This window comes from Anolis carolinensis, chromosome 3, assembly GCF_035594765.1.
Source record: "Anolis carolinensis isolate JA03-04 chromosome 3, rAnoCar3.1.pri, whole genome shotgun sequence".
Taxonomy (NCBI): domain Eukaryota; kingdom Metazoa; phylum Chordata; class Lepidosauria; order Squamata; family Dactyloidae; genus Anolis; species Anolis carolinensis.
In genome coordinates, this window is record NC_085843.1 from 235328893 (window position 1) to 235345974 (window position 17082).

Genomic DNA, 17082 nt, shown 5'->3' on the forward strand with positions numbered 1-17082 from the left:
AGTGCCTTGGACTGCAAGAAGATCCAACCAGTCCATACTCCAAGAAATAATGCCTGACTGTTCACTGGAGGGAAGGATATTGGGGGCAAAGTACTTTGGCTACATAATGAGAAGACATGAAGGCTTGGAGAAGAGAATGATGCTTGGGAAAACGGAAGGAAAAAGGAAGAGGGGCCGACCAAGGGCAAGATGGTATCCTTGAAGTGACTGGCTTGACCTTGAAGGAGCTTGGGGTGGTGACAGCTGACGGAGCTCTGGCGTGAGCTGGTCCATGAGGTCACGAAGAGTTGGAAGCGACTGAATGAATAAACAACAACACTGTTTTATTTATATATGCAATTTGACAACATTTAATGTTTGCCTTTTTAGGTTTGTTAGCTTCCCTGAGTCCCCATGGGGAGATGGTGTGGGATATAAAGTTTTATTTTATTATTATATTGTTAATATATTATTTGGGGTAAGTGCTTGTTTTGCCAGTTTATTTGACTTATAATTCCTGGAAAGTTTGGGAGCATTTTGTATCAGTCCTAAATTAAATGGTTCTGGCCCAACTTACCTGTCCGAACGTATCTCCCCCTGTGAACCAGCCTGGACGCTAAGATCATCTGGGGAGGCCCTGCTCTCCATCTAACCTCCTTCGCAGGTGCGGTTGGTGAGGACAATGGACAGGGCCTTCTCAGTGGCTGTGGACCCCCTTCCCAGTGAAATTAGATCAGCTCCCTCCCTCCTGTCCTTTAGAAAGAAAGTTAAAATCTGGCTATGGAATCAAGTGGTTGGAGAGTAGTACAGTGCAATAGGCTGCTATGAAGTGATTGTAATATGATTGGAATGGCTCCTGGATTATAATTTCAGGTCTTTGTGTTATGTTTTTAACAGTTTATTTAATATATTGATATGTTATGGTTTTTATGATTTTTAATTGATTTTAATGTATAATGAATATTGTATTTGCATGTTTATGTTTATTGTGGCACTGAATAATTGCCGATTTGGAACCCACTCTGAGTCCCCTTTGGGGTTGAAATAGAGCAGGGTAAATAAATAAAATAAATAAATGGGTCCTTTAGATTAGCATAAGGGAGCCCCCAATGGTGCCACGGGTTAAACCACTGAGCTGCTGAACTTGCTAACCAAAAGGTCAGCGGTTCAAATCCAGGAAGCGGGGTGATCTCCCACTGTTAGCCCCAGCTTCTGCCAACCTAGCAGTTCGAAAACACACAAATGTGAGTAGATCAATAGGTAACGCTCCAGCGGGAAGGTAACGGCGCTCCGTACAGTCATACTGGCCGTATAACCTTGGAGGCATCTATGGACAACACCGGCTCTTCAACTTAGAAATGGGGATGAGCACCAATCTCCGGAGTCGGACATGACTAGACTCAATGTCAAGGGGAAACCTTTACCTTTCACCTTAGATTAGCATAAATCAATAGAATTGTACTGTTTATAATAGGATGGCGACATAGGCAGGCTATCATCCACAGCCTTGAGACCTGTGACCCATGTGCCATCCTACAATATGTCCAAAGGTGCCAAAGGAATACATAGTTTTAATTTTACTTTCTGTTGGAATCCTGGGTGAGGCAGAGAAGCCTAAAGACCCTGTAACACTACAGCTCCCAGGATTCCATAGCACTGAGCCATGGCAATTGAAACAGGATCAAATTGCATCTACACAGGCATGGACAAATTTGGGCCTACCGGCTGTTAGGAATTCTGGGAGTTGGAGGGCCCAAGTTTGCCCATGCCTTCGCTCTGCCACGAAGCCGATTGAGGGAGGGACAAAATGGCGGGGCGTGGCGGGGCGGCGCCATTTGTCGGAAGTCTTTCTATTGACACAAACTCCGGCGCCCGCTCGGAGTCGCGGAGGCTGAAGACGCTGGGTTTTCCTTCAGAGCGAGTAAGTGATGCAGTGATGGAGAGGGAGGGAAGGAGGAAGCAGCGAGGGCGCCCTTTTCTCGGAGGCCTGTCTTGCGGCCTGTGCTTTGACAAGGAAGCCTCCCAATTGGAAAGCATCATGCCAGCCAGCCTCAGGCCTGACTCTCCATTGGGACGATTTCCCCATCGCTTCCAGTGCCTTAATGCTCCCCTCAGCCCGCTTTTCACAGACTACAGGTGTATGCCGTCAGCCTGCCATCGCAGTGGGCTGGTGCTTCTCCTTTTATAGGCCAGAAGGGTGGTGGGCTTGGAAACAGGGTGCTTCAAAGGCGTGTCTCTCAGGCCTCTTCCACACAGATGTATAAAATCCCACATTATCTGCTTTGAACTGGGTTATATGGCAGTGTAGATTCTGGCCCTTTTCACACAGCTGTATAAAATCCCACATTATCTGCTTTGAACTGGAATATATGGTAGTGTGGACTTTAATAACCCAGTTCAAAGCAGATATTGTGGATTATCTGCCTTGATATTCTGAGTTTTAGGGCCTCTTGAATATCAAGGCAGATACTCTGCAAAATCTGCTTTGAACTGGGTTATTAAAGTCCCCACTGCCATATAACCCAGTTCAAAGCAGATAATGTGGGATTTTACACAGTTGTATGGAAGGGGCCTCAGATAATCCAGTTCAAAGCAGATAATGTGGATTTTCTGATTTGATCACCAGGATTATCTGGCAGGTCCCTTCCACACAGCTGAATAAAATCCCACATTATCTGCTTTGAACTAGAATATATGGCAGTGTGGACTCAACCCAGTTCAAAGCAGATATTGTGGGATTTTCTTGATATTCTGGGTTATATGGCTGTGTGGAAGGGCCCGTAGTCATCTGTCACCATATAGTGGGCTCATGAATCCTGTAAAGTTTTATTAGGCAAGGGCTTTTCTGGACCCTTCCACACAGCTGAATAAAATCCCACATTATCTGCTTTGAACTGGAATATATGGCAATGTGGACTCAGATAACCCAGAGCTTCAATATCTGCTTTAAACTGTGTTATCTGAGTCCATACTGTAATATATTCCAGTTTAAAGCAGATAATGTGGGATTTTCTGCCTTGATATTCTGGGTTATATGGCTGTGTGGAAGGGCCCTCAGAATGGTTTCCCATTGTAACTGTATCTCATATATTTTATAAGGTTTTCTCAGGAAAGGAATACTCAGATAGTTTGGTATTGTGTGTGTATATGTATGTACCTTCCAAATCATTTCTTAGGGCAACCTCATGAATTTTGCAGGTTTTGCTCAGGGCCTTTCCACACAGCCATATAACCCAGAATATCAAAACAGATAATCCACAAGATCTGCTTTGATCTGGATTATCTGAGTCCACACTGCCATATATTTCAGTTTAATGTGGGTTATATACAGCTGTGTGGAAAGCAAGGAAGACTCAGATGACATTTGCCGTTGTTCCTCCGAAATTGCGTGTTGACTTATGGTGACCCCATGTATGTTATAGGACTTTTTTAGGCAAGGGATATTCAGAGTGGATGACCATTGTGTATGTATGTATGTGCTTCCCAAGTTGCCTGTCGACTTATGGCAGCTTCATGTGTTTCATAGGGTTTTGTTAGGCAAGGAGTACTTGGAGGGGGTTTACTGTTGTATGTATACAGGCAGTTCCTGAGTTACAAACATCTGATTTACAATGACTTATGGCACTCTCATGGGTTTCGTAGGGTTTTGCTGAGGCAAGGGGTAGTCAGGTAGTTGTTGTGTGTATATCCACCTTTATCAGTTGCCTGTAGACTTACTGAACCTCATATATTTCATAGATTTCTTAGACAATCAATAATCAGATGGTTTGCCACTGTGCCTTCCAAGTTGCCTGTCGACATATGGCGGCCTTATGTGTCTTCTTACTTATTTGTTGACTTGTGGCAACCTCATGAATTGCTTAGGCAAGGAATACTCAGAGATTGCTTACTGTTGTGCACATATGTGTCTTCCAAGTCACTTGTTGACGTATGGTGACCTCATGAATTACATTTGGTTTGCTTAGGCAAGGAATATCAGAGGTGGTTTCCTGTTGTGTATGCAAGTGCCTTTCAAGTCACCTGTCAACTTATGGCAGCCTCGTGAATCTCACAAGGTTTTCTTAGGCAAGGGATTCTCAGGTAGTTTGCTATTTGCCTTCCAAGTTGTCTGTTTACTTATGGCAGCCTCATGAATTTCATGGAGTTTTCTTAGGCAAGGACTACTCAGGTGGTTTGGCCAGTTTCTTCCTTTACCACCTGAGATTTATTGATGAACTTCCATCCAGATACTAATCAGGGCAAACCCTGCTGAACCTCCAAGATCAGACAGGATCTATAACATCTTGTAAATGAGATAACTATCTTGTCTCATGTGGGTACATTTACATGCAGTTTGACACCACTTTAACTGCCATGGCTCAGTGTTATGGATTCTTGGGAGTTGTAGTTTGGTGAGACACCAGCACTCTGGCAGGAAGAGTGAAAGACCTTGTAAAACTACAGATCGCAAAATTCCATAACATTGAAACATGGCAGGGGCTGTTCTTGTGTAGCCTTCCATTTTTCCAAGAGCCTGGGCCATCAGCAGTAATATTACAACTGCCCTGAGTCATCTGTTGTACATACACTGTACCCCTTCATCAGGCCAATAGTTTTGCCACTCTACTAGTTTTATGGAAATTGTTAAGCATGTATCAATCACTGATTTGAATAGGTCTTATGAGTTGATCTTATGCTGCTGGAGAACTTTGAAAAGCAACATTTCTAAGATTGGTCTGACAGTGTTCCCTTTTAAGAAAGAAGTAGTTATGTAAAATCTAAAAGACATAACAGACTGGTTGAGCTGCATCTGAACACAACCCATGTTTTTATTGCCTTTTGCCAGTTTGACGATTTTTGGAAAATTGAGGTAAATTCCTTGTAAGAGGGCAGACTCCAAAATAAAGTGAAGGGCAAAGTCTGATTTTGACTAACAGACTAAATAGTTGTGGGAATCTCAATGTTCTGTTTTTGTATTCATAAGCGAGAGTGTAGTTGTTGTAGCCGCATCTTCCTTTGGATGAGGCTGAGTTCATACCTAGTATTAAAGGCATTAGGTATTCTATCCCCCACCCCCACCCCCAAATTTGCAATATTACTTGATCTGTTGTGCTCTTCTTGTCTTTAAATAAATCAGATTTTGTGTGTTCATTTTTTAGTAAAATAGTTTTTTTTAATGTAATTGCTATTCTATTCTTTGGCACTCAAAGATTGGCGCAAATTCAGCTTCACCCCTTGTTAGTAGAAGCTCTTTAAAGCTTATATACAGACAGGCATATCTCTGCAACCTTTCTCTGTATCTTTTTGAAGCCTCTTGACTCCTCCTTTGTAGAATTTACTGCTTTATGGATTATGTGGGGCAAAGGTCACTTTTTAAACAATGGGAAGTGAGGAGAACTCTATTCTTTTTTTGACTAGTGGAGAGAAAAGCTTCTATATTTCTATTCTGTCAGCATTACATTTTGACAGAGTGGCTGGAATAGAAAATGCCTCATAGTTAAGAGTTTGAGGTGGATTCTCTTGCTGATTTGCTATGATCAGCGTAAAGTTTTACTTGCAAAATCAATTACCTGTAATTCTGTAAATAGAGTTGTATGGGCCAGGTTGAATGCACGGGTATTTAAATACTGTACCTGTGGTAAACACTCTTCAGTTATTTTCTGAGATCTTGTATTCAACTAGGTTCATTTTATGATGGGATACACGAGTGAAGGCTGAGCAGAAATTGTATAAAATGTGTAGAGATGCCTGCCAAGATTATTACTAAGAGTAGGAATCGCTGAGTTTATTTGTTGCAACAAAAATAACAATTATATGGTTGTGGTCAGAAGTATTGTAACTTTAAGCTTAGTGAACCAGAGCCCACTTTACCTAGTGCTTCATGTGTTATCCCCAGTTGGCAGATATCTAAGATTATGCCTATTTGGCATGTTCCAGAGCTTTCAGGCTTTCAATTATGGGAAGGATTTTAATATTTAACGAGGATACCGTGTTTCCCCGAAAATAAGACAGTGTCTTATATTAATTTTTACTCCCAAAGATGCGCTAGGTCTTATTTTCAGGGGATGTCTTATTTTTCCATGAAGAAGAATTCACATGTATTGTTGAACAAATGAACATTTATTATATACTGTACAGCAGTTGTCATCACAAACCAACATAACCAGACAAACCTATCAAGAATTTCTTGTTACTACCATTATTTCCATGTACAACTGGTATGTTGTACATGGTACCAATCCTGCATGTTCTGGTTTCTGTTTGGCAGGCGCTGGGCATGCTTCCAAACAAAAACGTTGCTAGGTCTTACTTTCGGGGGAGGCCTTATATTTAGCAATTCAGCAAAACTTCTACTAGGTCTTATTTTTCGGGGATGTCTTATTTTCGGGGAAACAGGGTAGTAATGTTTGGCTTTTTAACCAGGAAAATTAATTCAAATATACACACTTGAATTTAGACCAGCTGTCTCGTGCCACATTTTATTCTTCCACAGAATACATAGAATCTATATATATACAGTAGAGTCTCACTTATCCAAGCCTCACTTATCCAAGCCTCTGGATAATCCAAGCCATTTTTGTAGTCAATGTTTTCAATATATTGTGATATTTTGGTGCTAAATTCGTAAATACAGTAATTACAACATAACATTACTGCGTATTGAACTACTTTTTCTGTCAAATTTGTTGTATAACATGAAGTTTTGGTGTTTAATTTGTAAAATGATAACCTAATTTGATGTTTAATAGGCTTTTCCTTAGTCCCTCCTTATTATCCAAGATATTTGCTTATCCAAGCTTCTGCCGGCCCGTTTAGCTTGTATAAGTGAGACTCTACTGTATAAATGTAACGTGGCACTTTATTATGGAGTAAACAGCAAAACCACTTAACCAAATACAGTAGATTCTCACTTATCCAACATTCGCTTATCCAACGTTCTGGATTATCCAACGCATTTTTGTAGTCAATGTTTTCAATACATCGTGATATTCTGGTGCTAAATTCGTAAATACAGTAATTACTACATAGCATTACTGGGTATTGAACTACTTTTTGTCAAATTTGTTGTATAACACAATTTTAATTTGTAAAATCATAACCTAATTTGATGTTTAATAGACTTTTCTTTGATCCCTCCTTATTATCCAACATATTCACTTATCCAACGTTCTGCCGGCTCGTTTATGTTAGATAAGTAAGACTCTACTGTAACACCAAATTTGGCCACAAAAATCATAGTCATCCAAGGTATGCCTTTCAATTAAAAAAACCTAGAAAAATAGTCCAAATTACAGAGGATGAGGAAGATCCTTTCTCCCACTAACTGCCAGTTAGAAAGGTAGGCTCCACTGCCTTTAGCACCCCCCCCCCCCCCCCCGCTGCTTTTAGGCCCCGCCCTCTTTATATCCTAGCAACTCCCTCAGCCAAAATGGCACCTAGGGCAGAGGCAGAGTGCACTTAGGCCTCATCCACACTGCCTATAACATACAGATTATCCGATTTGAACTGGATTATATGGCAGTGTAGACTCAAGGCCCTTCCACACAGCTATATTACCCAGAATGCCAAGGCAGATAATCCACAGTATCTGCTTTGAACTAGATTATCTTGAGTCCATACTGCCATATAATCCAGTTCAGTGTGGATTTTATACAGCTGTGTAGAAGGGACCTCATATAATCCAGTTCTAAGCAGATAATATAAGATTATAAAGATAATATCTAAAATTACTGTGGTATAATAATACAGAACAATATAATATCTAAAATCAGGCCAGTAAATAAAGAGCAACACTCCAAAAACAGGGGAATTCCAGAAAGAAAACAACCAGGGCCAGCTAACACCTCCCAACAAAGGATTCCTCCAGGCAGGAAGCAGCCAGGCTTTGAAGCTGCAAGGCAATTAAATGCTAATCAAGATGACTAATTGCAGCATTCATACTTGCTGCACTGAGACTATTCATTGCTATTCAACCTGGCCAACCAAGGATTCTGCAAGGTAGAAAGCTGCCAGGCTTGCAAGCAGCAAGGCTATTCAGTGCTATTCAATCTGGCCAACCAAGATTTCCCCTAGATGGAAAAGCCCCAGGGTTTGAAGCCACGAGGCTACTCCGTCCCATTCAACTGGCCTAGCAAGGATGCCCTATGTAGAAAGCAGCCAGGCTTCAAAGGAAGTAGCCAGGCTTAACAGTGGCTCTTTGATTGAGAGTGCTACTCCAGCTACTCCAGAAAATGACCAGGCTTTGAGGCTGCAAGGCTATTCACTGCTATTTCACCTAGCCAACAAATGATTCCCATAAGCCACAGCAACGCATGGCTGGGCAAAGCTAGTCAATGTATAGAAATCAATAAAAATTACGTGGGTGAACTATTTTGAGAAAGTGAATATGACCTCTCTACATTTACCAGCTTTTCTTGCATGTAGTAGTTTGTAATAATTATTAACCAGTAGAGTATAAAAAACTAAAGAGAATTATATAGCTGAGGTTGGAAAATTTACTGATTTTGATGACAGCTTGCAGAATCACCCAGCCAACATGGCCAGAGATGGGAGGATTCTGGTTGTTGTAATCCTCCGTAATTTTTCCAAGCATTGTTCTCTAGGTTGCAACTTTTGCCCTGTAGCATAGAAATACTGTTTTTAAGCAAGGTCTTTTAGTGTCTAAACACAGCCAGGTTTTTCCAAAGACAGAGATTAGATCTTGTTTTGATGCCTTTGTTTTAACGCTAGCTTTTGAACCGGAATTTTCCCTTGGGTTTGGTGCTTCTTGATTGGATCTCTATATAATTAACGGGGTGGGATCAGCAGTAATTTTCCTCTGAAATGTTGGGATTGGGCCACTGTAAATTGCCAGGCCAGACTAGACAAGCTGGATTTGCTATATAACTCGTTACCCTCAAACATAGCATTTTACTAAAGAAAGCTTTTGAGACAGGAACCCTAAAACACTCTAACCGGAACCATACAGGTAAGTCTTGTGATGATCGGGAGATTATTGTATTGTTCTTTTATATTTATTAAACATTCAGTTTAGGCAGTGGACCTATATGTCATAGAGTAGCTCACACAATGTAATGTGAAAATGATTGTAAGTAATATAAGTCAAGCTTATTTGTACTAGATTTTTGAGATGAACCTGTGATTGGAATAAATTATTTTAGCCAAGTACACTTACTTTTTATATGTTATTAGTTTGGTTACTGAAACTGGGATATTTCTTCTTCCGCAATGTGTTTTGAAGTGGAGGAATGAGAGAGCAGTTATATAAGTCTAGATTAGAACTTCGAAGGCTGGATGTTGTGACTTGTTCTGTCTACTCTTCCTTGGGTTATTATCTGAATCACTGTAACAAAAGATTGGCCAAAAGACTGTCAATATTATCACATTGTATAAAAATTTGCTGTAATGGTACCTAGATGGCCAAGGAATTGTAGACTCCATCTTTGCAAAATCTGGCTGTCTTGAGAAGACTGATGCAAAAATGCTTGTGGTTGAATAAACACACAGCTGAGGAGAGGGCAATACAAGTCATTTCATTCATTGTGTTGTCGAAGGCTTTCATGGCCGGGATCACAGGGTTGTTGTATGTTTTCCGGGCTGCACTGCATGTTCCAGAAGTATTGTCTCCTGATGTTTCACCCACATCTATGGCAGGCATACCTCACAACCTCTGAGGATGCCTGCCATAAATGTGAGTGAAACATCCGGAGAGAATACTTCTGGAACATGGCCATACAGCCAGGAAAACATACAACAACCCTATTACATTCATTTATATTAAGCTGAACTGATCTTACTGTGAGCAAACACCATGTCATTGAAGGAAACTATTTGCTGCCCTAGTAAAATGTATTAATGGCTGCCATTTTTCATTTTCCAGTATCAAAAACAATGTTCATTTACTTATCCTATCACCTGGAGCAATGTGGAAGAAGGTTTAAATATCTGATCCATAGTGTTCCTTCTGCGGATGTGGCAGCAGACACTCTTTTGCCTGTGTTGTGGTTCACAGTAATGCAGACATGTGCTATGACTAGTTTTTTTTTTATCAAGATGGGCTTGCCAATTAATACCTGGAAATAAACAACAGAGAAATTATAGCATTAAAAGATGGGATTCTGGTTTGCTTTGGCAGAGACTCAAACCCAGAATCCTGTTCCTGAGTAATGCCAATGAATATGGTTTTGAATTAATTTACAGAAGTTGCAAAGCCTTGTGTAAAGATTTGAATGACACAACACGACTCTGTATATATGCAGAACGTCCCACATTAATGAGTAATACTTGTTTCCCAGCTAGGTAAAGGTCAAATATTCCACAGTAGGATAGACAGTTGCCACAACTTTCAGTGCATTATGTTAAACTGAGCATAAAAACTATCAACAATTCCAGTTAAAACAAGATCTGAAGGTTTAAGATAAGATTCTTATAAAGTAGAATAACATTGATAGTGACAATATTGCTGGCAACTGACAGCTAGCTTCCATATTTTTACTTATTGTTGATAGTTTGCAACTGTTCGTGGCAGCCTTTGTCTTAGTCTTAAACATAAAGAGGTAACATTCTTATGCTGAGAATATTTCTGAAGATGACAATTCTCAGAGATCCAATTTGGGATTTCAAAAGAGTATGAGTTTGGGCTGCAGTGTCTAAAATTTCCAAACCGGTATGGGCCCACTAAGCATTTTGATTTGGAAATTCACCCCCCCCCACCACCACAAAATAACCCAAAATAAACTTTTCCATGCTGAGTGAGGAGTTATCACTAATCAGCTTTCAATGTTCGGGGGGGGGGGGGGGGTTGGTTTGGTGTGTGCGTTTCCAAGACAGCTTCTCTCAAAGTCACCCCTTTTTATTATAAATTAATGTGTACACTTTCCTTAGATCAGGGGTTCTCAAACTTTTAAAACAGCAGAGCCCTTTTTTAAGGAAAATTTTCTCGTGGAACCCCAAGAAAGTTTTGGATACAGGGACCCCATTGCATTTTATAATTTGACAGATGGGCCAGGACAGTGGCAGATGGATGGAGATTGTTTGTGTGAATTAATTGGGGGGGGGGGGGGAATCATGAACAAATTTATATGCACACTGCATGTATCTCGTTTGTCGCACAAAAGAAAAAAAGAAAGAACAATACAATATTTTAAACGAAAAACAATAGGAGCAACTCCAGGGGCCACCCATTTCAACCTGTTTCTACCATGCAGGAAAAGCCCAAAGTGGTGGCAGGGAGACCTTGCAGTTGGTGGCGGTGGCGGGAAGCCCTCGCAGGCCACACCAGTGGCAGTGGCACTCCATAGGCCACATGCTTCCTAGACAGGTGGGATCAGGGGGGCACAAAACCCCTGACTGTGTTTTGTGGAACCCTAAGGGCTCCACGGAGCCCAGTTTGAGAACCGCTGCCCTAGACTATCATGCAAATTTACAGAGCCCTTTCAAACAGTTATAACACAGTGATTCTGCTTTAATTGCCATGTCTGTGTCCTGTGGAAACCTGGAGTTCACAGTTTAGGACCATTTAGAATTTTCAGCCAGAGAGTTCTAGTGCTTCATTAAACTACAAATCCCAGGATTCTAAAGGATGCAGCCATGGCAGTTAAAGTGGAACCATAGTGCTAAAAGTAATTGAGGGGGGCTTCTGGTTTGGCATAGTCCAAAGGCACTGTGCAGTTACTCCATCTTTTCCTTCTTAAAATATTTTCAACGGGTTAGGGGAAGACAGAAGACTCAGTTGGAAAAAACAGAAGAATTACAAATAGACCCTCTGTAAAATTCCACAAATGAATATGATTGTACCATAAACATATCACCTGGAGGCACCCTCTTCTTTGTACTTAGTCCCACATAGTGGTTATGTACTTTCCTGGACAATCTTCCATAGTTTTTGCTATGGAGTTGGCATTTTTCTTTACTTTTTTCCTCTTCAGCTCTTCCCATAACCCAGTTCTGTAACTTGCAGTTTTTTTATTCTTAATTTATTGCTGCACAGTGGTTCAATATAGAGCAAATTTTCCATTTCTGTTCATATTTTAAGCATCCTCTGTAACCAAGGTGATGTGTAGAGGAATACTACTACTGTACTACTACTAATACTATATTAATAATAATGATAATTCTAAAAATGTTTTGTCCTAGCAACTGTTACATATCTTCAGCTGGTGTTCAAGTTTTGGGTAACTGCAATGTGGAATATGAGCATTTCTCTGCCTAGCATAATACAAACACAAATGCAGATCTAGATGCAGTATTGAAATATGACAGTGTTGCAGAAGAAGAGGAAGTTCAGAGCTTCTCTATATCCTCTTCATTCTTCATGTAAAGTGATCTTTGTTTGTGATTCCAGCCATGTTGTGACACAGGAAGAGAAAATGCCTGAACAGCTTATATTTTAAGAAGTAATTTTGCCAGCTCTTGTAATTGCAGGGGGGAAATGCATACGTCAGGTGGAGACCAAAAAGAGCTTTTTAAAAATCCCTTTTTAAAACCTGTCATTTTGACTGTTATTAATGTGACTAGTATACAGTTTAAAGCTAAAATAAGATTTCAATAAGGCTGAGCTGGACCTTCAGTGGATTATAGAATGTAGTGTAAAAATATTTAAGCCTGGTGTCCATGGCTTCACTTGTTTTAAATGAATTGTAGACTAATTCAATAAGTTGATCTGTCTATATCCTTCCTTATTACAGAGTCTGTCAAAACTTGATCGGGGAAGATTTTGATGAAAATGTTTGTGGACTGTTTGTGCGGTCTGCATTCTGACAGGTCTTTAGAACTGAGCATTGTTTATAATGGCAAATTCAGCTAACTTAATGTTCAAAGAAATGGAACCAAAACAGAGACAATGACAGCCAAGAGGAAGATATGCTCATGTTAAGGGGCAAAACTGCAGAATTTTTTTAAAAAATCCAGCAACTCACCCCCATGAAAAATGAATGTCAAATGTCCATTGTGATAAAGTGTGGGGTATGGAGTGGAACAGGGTATCTTGGCATGGCTTGCTGGAGTACCTTTATTGGAAAGTATTGATACAGTGGGTTGCTGTGAGTTTTTCAGGCTGCATGGCCATGTTCTAGCAGCATTATTTTCTAGGAAAAAATACTGGAACTCACAGCAACCCAGTAATTCCAGTAAATACATGAAAAAGTATTTGACAACACAGTATTGAAACATTTTGTTAAAAGGCCTTGCTTGTCAAAATCTTAATTTGGAATTCCTTATGTCCAGAAGAAAGTTTATAATTTCTTAATTTTATCAATTGTAATAGTTTTTCAAATTACAACTTGCCTTCATTATACTGATTATTTAAGAAAATGTGTATGTATGGTGACCTGATTGTTACGAGTACATAAACATCCCTGTAATTTTGGGTGTAAACTAAATATATTCTGGAATTAACAGCAAAGTACGGTTTACATGTCGTATTCTGTGAATATCCTCAGTTGAGAAGTATTTTATTGGTACTGGCCTGCAACTTTGGCTCTGCTTTTTTCTATTCTTTTTTTCTTTTTCGTTTTCTTTTTTTTTTGGCTGGCTCAAATCTTGTCTGTAAGCTTCAACCAACCAAACTGTAACATGGACCAGATTGTCTTGAGGATAAAATTTGGCTTTCTTTAAAAAATGTAGAGACAGCATAACCACAGCTTCTTCTATCTCTAGCCAGATTCTTTGAGTTGCACAGCGATCATATTTTTTTCACCATGGTGATAGGTATGATTTCTTTTACACAGTGTGAGCTGAATTTTTAGTGCTCCTTGTTATATCAGTTGCAAACAGATGCATGGGTTAAGTGCAGACATCATATTCAAATGTGATGTTATTGTGGCATGAGAGAAATATGAGATTTTGGAGATTGTTGATTCTTTAGGGTGATTAATTGGAGTTTAAGATAGGATTATGCTTCCTGTGAAAGAGCTGATGCACAGTTTGGGAGTATTCATAAATGACAATTGGTGACAGGTGGCTGCGATGTCATTTTTAAAAAGTTGGTTTCAGATACTTTCAAAACTAGAAAGAACTATGAGCCGGGGTGACTATGGTGATCTCTTCTGTGTTACTGAATTGTGGAACTTGGTGTCCACTGGAATTTAGTTTAAGGCCCCCTGTGGATACCAAAAGCTATGGATAGCCAAGTCCCATTATAAATAGTGGCATGATAAAATGACGTCCCTTGTATAAAATGGCAAAACTAAAGTTGGATTTTAGAGATTTAAAAAAGAACTTTCAGTACATGCATGGTGAAATTTCTGGATGTGGATATATGGAGGGGCAACTGTAATTTGCTGTTGTTGCATACCTTCAAGGTGCTCCTGACTTATGTTGACTCTAAGATGAACCAATCAAAGGGTTTTTTCAGCAAGATTTTATTTAAAGGTGATTTGCCATTGCTTTTCTTTGAGATTGAGAGTGTGTGCCTTACCTACGGTCAGCCAGTGGGTCTCCATGGCTGAGCAGGAAATCAAACTCTGACCTATGCTGGGTCTCTGTTTTGATTAATACAGTGTTTTGTATGTAGAGTTGTCCTCAGAAGACCTCAGGAGCCTCAGTCTGCGCAAAATATGATTGCTGGAATTTTGATTGATATTACTAGTCGCTTATTATTTGTTTATGACATTTTATGCCAATCTTCCACTATAAAGATAGTGCTCTAACGACTGTCAAAGATCGCTAAAGCAAACATAATAAAGCCATTAAAATAATCACATTAATAAATAAATATCAGAAGTGTTTAAAATACCATTTTGAAAAGCTATGACACCAAGGGCAGCAAAAGCAGAAGGGAACTGATTTTCATACAATTTTGATTGAAGGAAACTTTCCCCCCTTGTATTGCACCAAGAGGATTTATTTCCTGTCCTTCAGGAAGTTGTTGCTGTTATTGTTGTCATTGTTATTATTATCATTTTTTTTTTCTGGTCTTTTCATTTGTACAGGATGCAAAGTGGCTTATAAAATTTAAAACTGATACAGCTAAAAACTGATATAATAAAATATTTAAATACACATTCCTATATAATATGAAATACAATTATCATCAACATTAAAATCATATACTACAATAAACCAACGAAATACCTGTCTAATAAAACTAGTAAAAATCAGAAGCAAAACAAATGACAGAAATGCAATTGTATTATTGGATTTCCTGCTTGCCCTGATAAACAGATAGGGCCTGCTTGTTTTCTGACACATCTGGTCTGCACTGGAGCTTGCTGCTCTGCAGTATTTGTTGACATTACATCCTCTGGATTGGATTTTGTGCTGCAACGTGGAGCTTTTACCTCAGCAGCTTCACTGTGGGATACAAGGAGGTGATCCCTCTGCCACTGGGAGCTGGGTTGCATCAGCTTCTGGCAGCTGTTCAGCCTTCCTGTGGAAGCTGATGTGGCTTGTCCTGACGGGAGTTCAGCTCTGAAGCCTGTGATTGCCAAGAAGTCACATCATACTTTGCTTTGATTAGGATTTGGGGAATTACTTCCCTGTCCCGTGAACACATTGGCAGCTGGTTCTGTTGAAGATTTCCTCCCTTCTGCACTGCTTGCTTCATGAAAAGCAGGTACAGACACTAGGCATTGGGGACTGCTATCTTGGAGGTAGTGAGTATTTCTTGTCTAAGAAAGCCTTATGAAATTCATGAAGTCACCATAAGTTTACAGACAACTTGAAGGCAGGCACAGAGAGAGAGAGGGAGAGGGAGAGGGAGAGGGAGGAAAGGGAGATTTGTTTAAAGCTGTTTTAGGGCCTGCTGCTAAGGTGTGTGTATTGGACTGTTCTGGATTCAGGAATGAGGACTCTGTAACATCCTTGAATCAATCTATATGTGTTGCTGTCATGATCCACATACTATACAAATGCTTCAATGTAAACATTTTAAATATTTTTTCTATAGTGCCTGGTTTCAGATGTTTATTGGAATCTTGACTTCAGTATTGTTAAAATTAGGGGGTGCCATGAGAACTTTATGGTCACACCTTTCTCCTACTTCTCCCAATATTAATAGTAGCAACCATTATTTGTGTAATGAACATCTGAAGAAGCTTTAGCCCCTTTCATTGGATTGCATAGAGATCAGAGAGTAAACCATGGATCCAATTCTCCCAGTTTATTGTGCAGCAGGGGTAGGCAACATAATCTTCAAATATTTTGGACTTCAGCGCCCAGAAACTGAGTGGTAGGGGATTATGAGAATTCCAAAACATAGGAAAGTCAAAGGTCCCCTAGTTCTCCTGCATTTTTGCTTTGTGTGTTTTGGCATGAGAAGACTGTTAGGACATTTTGTTTTTCAGAATTTTATATAAGCTTCTTTTTCTTTTGCAGATATTGAAAACATCAGGCCATTCACAATGCTGTACCGTGCTTCTCTTCTTCCTTCTCTACGTTCCTCAGGACGATTCTGGCGGCAATCTGATGTAGCTGGCTCCCACCCCTGTAAGTATGTGATGGAATGAATTTGTCCTTTTGTTGATACTGAAACATTAAAAATTATTGGCCACTTTTCTGCTCAGAAATGCATACAATTATTTGTAGTGTAAAAATATTTGATAGGCAGATCGTTTTCTCTGTTTTTCATAATGCTGGATCCTGTTTTATCTATAATTCTGGTTTATCCATTGAAACTAAGTAATGGGAATTGAGGGCCTATAAAAAGGTCTGCTGTTTACACAATTGTACTATGGAATTTAGTGCCTCATGGTATAATGCTGACTTCTAACTTGAGTAGCTTTAAAAGGGGACTGGACATTCTCTTGTAGTCATAATGAATATTTGTATTTCCCTTCACCACCAAAGGCAGTGTGTTTTTTATCTGTCTTGTAGTCTTGCAGGTGGGCTTTGCATAGGGACCTGTGGGAACAGAATGCTGAACTTGGTAAACCTTTGGTCTGACTCAGTGTAGCTCTAATCATTTCTTAATTAAAGTTTGGGCAGGATTCCAGGCCAGATATTTCAGTCTAAATTCGGTGGTTAGTTTTTATTAGAGTAGGCTCACTAAATCAATAGCAACTTCATAAATCAGCTTTTAATATAAGCTTCATTCATACAGTGAGTACGCACTTGGGAGTGCCATAAAAATATTCTAACAATAGCAGATCCTATCTGATCTTGGCACTTAAGTGGGGGCAGGTCTGG

General features: G+C 39.7%; 1 protein-coding gene across 4 annotated transcripts in view; it reads left to right on the forward strand.

Annotated features, from left to right (window-relative positions):
* The first annotated feature begins 1761 nt into the window (after positions 1–1761).
* Positions 1762–17082, forward strand: part of aldh18a1 (aldehyde dehydrogenase 18 family member A1) — a 31365-nt gene continuing 16044 nt past the window's right edge. For 3 of the 4 annotated variants that reach the window (XM_062976384.1, XM_062976385.1, XM_062976386.1), the window contains exon 1: positions 16273–16383. In XM_062976384.1, coding sequence (XP_062832454.1) covers positions 16299–16383 — 85 coding nt within the window. In that variant the 5' untranslated portion in view covers positions 16273–16298. Of the gene's footprint in view, positions 1901–16272; positions 16384–17082 lie in introns of those variants that run through there. The other variant, XM_062976387.1, reaches the window with a different exon arrangement.